General features: G+C 42.7%; 1 protein-coding gene across 3 annotated transcripts in view; it reads left to right on the top strand.

Moving 5' to 3' along the window:
* LOC120033740 overlaps positions 1 to 5,456 on the top strand; it is a 19,601-nt gene extending 14,145 nt beyond the window's left edge. For 2 of the 3 annotated variants that reach the window (XM_038980194.1, XM_038980191.1), the window contains 5 exons: positions 80 to 367; positions 561 to 827; positions 1,288 to 1,575; positions 1,805 to 2,071; positions 4,242 to 5,456. In XM_038980194.1, the coding sequence (XP_038836122.1) occupies positions 80 to 367; positions 561 to 827; positions 1,288 to 1,575; positions 1,805 to 2,071; positions 4,242 to 4,309 (1,178 nt within the window). In that variant the 3' untranslated portion in view covers positions 4,310 to 5,456. The remainder of the gene's footprint in view (positions 1 to 79; positions 368 to 560; positions 828 to 1,287; positions 1,576 to 1,804; positions 2,072 to 4,241) is intronic. The other variant, XM_038980192.1, reaches the window with a different exon arrangement.
* Positions 5,457 to 5,721: the final 265 nt, after the last annotated feature.

Here is a 5,721-nt window from a genome sequence, read left to right as displayed (position 1 = left end):
TCACAAGCATTTTCCCAAATTATTCCTGTTTCCCAAATTATTCCTCTCTGATACATGTATGAAATGTCTGCTTTTCCAGAGTATCCTTATCATGAAGTGGGAGGTGAGCTCGTGTTGACGCCGGACAAGTCCACAGTGCCTGACTCCATCACAAGCATCCTATGGAAGCATGGGAAGTACAAGGTGGCAGAGTGGGACAAGGATTTTGGTGGTCTGGACATCTATGCTGCCTTCAAAGGCCGCACAACCCTGGACCAGAATACTGGAGAGCTGAGAATCAGTGGATTGATGAAAACAGACAGTGGAGTTTATTCTGTGGAGTTCAACAGCAAACTGCTTGACAAGACATATAAACTGTCTGTTATCAGTAAGTGTTTCTGTGTGTGTGTGTGTGTGTGTGTGTGTGTGTGTGTGTGTGTGTGTGTGTGTGTGTGTGTGTGTGTGTGTGTGTGCGTGCGTGCGTGCGTGCGTGTGTGGTCATGTAGAAACAGCAGGTTATGTATTGTAGTGCCTCACAAGCATTTTCCCTAATTATTCCTGTGTCTTTCCTCTATTTACAGAGGCAGTCCCCAAACCCACCATCACTTCCTCCTGTAACCCAGACAAAACCTCCTGCACTCTGACCTGTGAAGGTGACACCACTGATGCTGAACCAGTCACCTACAGCTGGAAAGTGGGAGAGGGGGCATGGGAGGTCTTAGACAAACAGCTGATTTTCTCTAAGAGCAACACTGGCAAATCAAACAGCGGTTACAATTACATCTGCAAGCTGAAGAACGCTGTTAGTGGGGAAGTCAGTGAGCCAGTTGGAGAGGTGTTTGGTTCAGGTGAGTGGACACTCATAAGTGTGTTACAGTCTTATGTATTGATATGTCAGTAATGCTGCTGGTGTTGTAGGACATTTTGAGTGCTGCACTATGTAGAAAACAGACAGTGGAGTTTATTCTGTGGAGTTCAACAGCAAACTGCTTGACAAGACATATAAACTATCTGTTATCAGTAAGTGTTTCTGTGTGTGTCTGTGTGTGTGTGTGTGTGTGTGTGTGTGTGTGTGTGTGTGTGTGTGTGTGTGTGTGTGTGTGTGTGTGTGTGTGTGTGTGTGTGTGTGTGTGTGTGTGTGTGTGTGTGTGTGTGTGTGTGTGTGTGTGTGTGTGTGTGTGTGTGTGTGTGTGGTCATTTAGAAACAGCAGGTTATGTATTGCAGTGCCTCACAAGCATTTTCCCAAATTATTCCTGTTTCCCAAATTATTCCTCTCTGATACATGTATGAAATGTCTGCTTTTCCAGAGTATCCTTATCATGAAGTGGGAGGTGAGCTCGTGTTGACGCCGGACAAGTCCACAGTGCCTGACTCCATCACAAGCATCCTATGGAAGCATGGGAAGTACAAGGTGGCAGAGTGGGACAAGGATTTTAGTGGTCTGGACATCTATGGTGCCTTCAAAGAGCGTACAACCCTGGACCAGAATACTGGAGAGCTGAGAATCAGTGGATTGATGACAACAGACAGTGGAGTTTATTCTGTGGAGTTCAACAGCAAACTGCTTGACAAGACATATAAACTCTCTGTTATCAGTAAGTGTTTCTGTGTGTGTGTGTGTGTGTGTGTGTGTGTGTGTGTGTGTGTGTGTGTGTGTGTGTGTGCGTGCGTGCGTGCGTGCGTGCGTGCGTGCGTGCGTGCGTGCGTGCGTGCGTGCGTGCGTGCGTGCGTGCGTGTGTGGTCATGTAGAAACAGCAGGTTATGTATTGTAGTGCCTCACAAGCATTTTCCCTAATGATTCCTGTGTCTTTCTTCTATTTACAGAGGCAGTCCCCAAACCCACCATCACTTCCTCCTGTAACCCAGACAAAACCTCCTGCACTCTGACCTGTGAAGGTGACACCACTGATGCTGAACCAGTCACCTACAGCTGGAAAGTGGGAGAGGGGGCATGGGAGGTCTTAGACAAACAGCTGATTTTCTCTAAGAGCAACACTGGCAAATCAAACAGCGGTTACAATTACATCTGCAAGCTGAAGAACGCTGTTAGTGGGGAAGTCAGTGAGCCAGTTGGAGAGGTGTTTGGTTCAGGTGAGTGGACACTCATAAGTGTGTTACAGTCTTATGTATTGATATGTCAGTAATGCTGCTGGTGTTGTAGGACATTTTGAGTGCTGCACTATGTAGAAAACAGACAGTGGAGTTTATTCTGTGGAGTTCAACAGCAAACTGCTTTAGAGGACATATACACTATGTTATCAGTAAGTGTTTCAGTGTGTGTGTGTGTGAAACAGAACAATTTTCTGTAAAGTTTCCAAATGTTAACAAAACAAAATATGCTAGACAAGTTGGGATCTTTTTGTGTCAGTAAAATGTATTATGCGTCAAATGCCGTTGGATCGCTTTTATGTGCAAGTATTGATATAATAACCATCAAATCGAAGTAAACTTGATCACGCGTTGACATGTTGTGTGGGCCTCCCACTAAGACTTGGGAAAGCATGCAGTTTATTAGGCTACAGATGAAATAGGTTATATCTCTGGGAGGAAAATCTGTGGCAAATTGGATGGAAACCTAGCTAGTGATATAATAGCGGACAGCCTCAGTGTCACGCCCTGACCTTAGAGATCCTTTATTCTCTATTTTGGTTAGGTCGAGGTGTGACTAGGGTGGGCATTCTAGTTTCTTTATTTCTAGGTTGGCTTGGTATGGTTCCCAATCAGAGGCAGCTGTCTATCGTTGTCTCTGATTGGGGATCATATTTAGGCAGCCTTTTCCCACCTGTTTGTTGTGGGATCTTGTTTTTGTGTAGTGCCTGTGAGCACTACATTTGCGTCACGTTTCGTTACTCTTTATTGTTTTTGTGAGTTTCATTTAAATGAACATGTGAAACTCTACGCACGCTGCGCCTTGGTCTGATTCTTACAACAACAGTCGTGACAGAAGATCCCACCACCCACGGACCAAGCAGCGTGCCCAGGAGGAGCAGGGATCCTGGGCCTGGGAGGAAAGCCAGGAGTGGAGGACATCCTGGACTTGGGACAAAATAATGGCAGGAGACAAAAGCCTGCCAAATGAACGCATAAACGTCTTCACGCGCTAAATTAACGCCTACACACGTCAAATAAGCTCGTGCAGACGTTCCAACATGTGCTAAATAAACAGCTGCAAGCGGCCCTGCACAAGTCAAATTAACGCCTACAGCTGCTAAATATACACCTACACACGCTAACTTAACGCGTTCTTTAATATGCAAATTTTACTAGACATTTTCCCTAGCTCTTCCTTTCAACCAGGTTTCACAGTTTGAAGGAACTTCCTTTTCCACTGCATTGCAAGCAGAGTATGAACCAAAACCTAACGGTTTTGTCTTGGAAAATTGTTGTTACTTAATCTTAAAGTTTATCAGCTAGTTTACAGTGGAAGGATCTGTTTCTCTTCACTGGCTTTAAAATTCAGGTAACATTAATCTCGCACCAGGTCAGCAGTGCTTAGCATAAACTAAATCAGATACTTGCTAGCTAATTTAGCTAACGTCAGTAGCCTCGAACCCCGGCCATATTATATCATATAGTTCGCCTCAAACTGCTAGCCGCAGTGAACCACGTCCGTCTTGTGTTTTATTAAAAGCCCTGCTGAAAAAACATGTCAACTATAACAGCCACGGAAACACATTGAACTATGTTAATACTATCAAGGTAAATTACATACTAGCAAGATTGTTGCTTGAATGCAGGGCCAGGCATACATAGATTCGACAACGGAGATGCTCAACATCCCGGTAGTTCTCGATTTTTGGACTATTGTCTTTATTTTGCTTTATCATTGACTAAAGGAAGACAAGCTACCTAAATGTGACTTATCGGCTAGTACTGAAGCAGGACATGTTTTTGAGTTACGTTTTTAGCCCAAAACCTTGTATTTAAGCAAAACAACAGCTGAAGGTAGGCAACTTCTTCAGCCTGACTCATTTCAATGCTAGCGTTAGCCGTGCTAGCTCGCGATTAGCATGAAGACACTGAAAAGCTCACACAAAGCAAATTTGTCTAGTGACAACTTTGTAAAAACCCTTGCTAACATCTACATGTCAGCTTTCGAACAGAGTAGACTTTAATGTGCACATTCACTTCGTTTTTTGATTATTTATATTCCATCGAAGCGTATTGTGGTAAAATGCCTTCAGGCATATACCCAGTACTGCTTCAAAGGAATAGGGTTCCCATTCCTTACGCTTTATTTTCACAAAATTGTGTCTTGCAGAAGGGAACCATGAAGAAGAGCTTGGAGTGGGCAAGGGGGAGGCTGATAAAGCAGCAGAGAAGACCTGATTCATCAAGTATCATTAAGCCCAATCAAATATCCAATGTCATTAAAACATGTATCCCAATTTACAGTCAAGCAACATTTGTCAGTTGTGTTAATGTTATGAACTACAAACAATCTATGGTTCTTGGAGTCAATGAATCAATTGAAAGTGACTACAATTAGACATTTTAAAACTGTCAGTAAAGATGACAAAAAAAGTAATCTGCTCTTATGGTTCTGTTTACATTTCTTTAGACACTTCAATCCGACACTCTTGTTAATGTTTGACGTCAGGCAAAACGTCTTCAGCCACCGAAGGACGGAGAGCCGCTGGTTGGCATTTTTGACTGCAGTGTCTGTGTGGGTGTACCAGAAAAGGACGTTAGAAGTTAGGTCCCCATGATATCGAAGCTTCTTACCATCTCCACTGCAGCCCAGTCGATATCAATTTTAAAAACTGGAACAATAGATATCGTGTAGCAAAAATGTCACTGGAACAACTCCAGTGTGCCTATTCTCCCAACAAATGTCAATTATACATTTTCACATATGTCAGAGTGCATTTTCTTTTACAGCTCTGCTTTCAACGCCATCCTGACCCACAAACTGGTTAGCAGACTCAGGGCTCTGGGTGTAAACCCTGTAATAACAAATTAGATTTTTTACATTATCACAAGAATGTGTATCCCCAGAATGGACCCGACACTACCATGGTACACCTGATCACAAGTACATGAAGGAGCTGTGGGACCTGACATAATGGTGATAGGACAACAGTCTCAGCATAAGCAAAACAAAGTAGATGGTGGTACTTGACCGTTCTCCCATCTACTGTACATTGACATGGAGATGATCAGCAGCTTCCAGTTCCTGGGTACCCTGATATCCTTTTCTGCCCTCAGTTACTTCACTCAAAGTCCCACTTGTGCTTCTCCACTACCCTCAAACTTGCGGCACCACGACCTATGTACCAAGTACAGTGTGTTTTTATTGCCATAACATGTAAATGAAATGTCCATATTTACTGTAAGATGTATTTATGGTAACATTGCACATTGTAACATAGTCCCTTGACATACATGACTTAACTACTTTGCATAATTCTCAGTTTACCCACTCTAAGAAATCATACATATATTAAAGCTGCATTATGTATTACTGTGTCCAATTGATTCTGGTTGGTTGTAATGTTTTTGAAAACTTTCACTACACAACTTTTTTTTGCTGATGGACACTGGAAACTTTCATAATATCAATTATTTTGGGACACATCACCAATTAACATTGGCTGCAGTATTCCAAACTTACTAGGTTGTCATGCAATAAACATATTGAATAATTGCCCTTAAATTAATTATCTTTAAATCAATTCGTATTTGTCACATGCGCCAACTACAACAGGTGTAGACCTTACAGTGAAATGCTTACTTACAAG

Source organism: Salvelinus namaycush, chromosome 40 (genome assembly GCF_016432855.1).
Source record: "Salvelinus namaycush isolate Seneca chromosome 40, SaNama_1.0, whole genome shotgun sequence".
In the NCBI taxonomy this organism is placed as follows: domain Eukaryota; kingdom Metazoa; phylum Chordata; class Actinopteri; order Salmoniformes; family Salmonidae; genus Salvelinus; species Salvelinus namaycush.
This window is presented reverse-complemented; position numbering and strand designations above follow the sequence as displayed.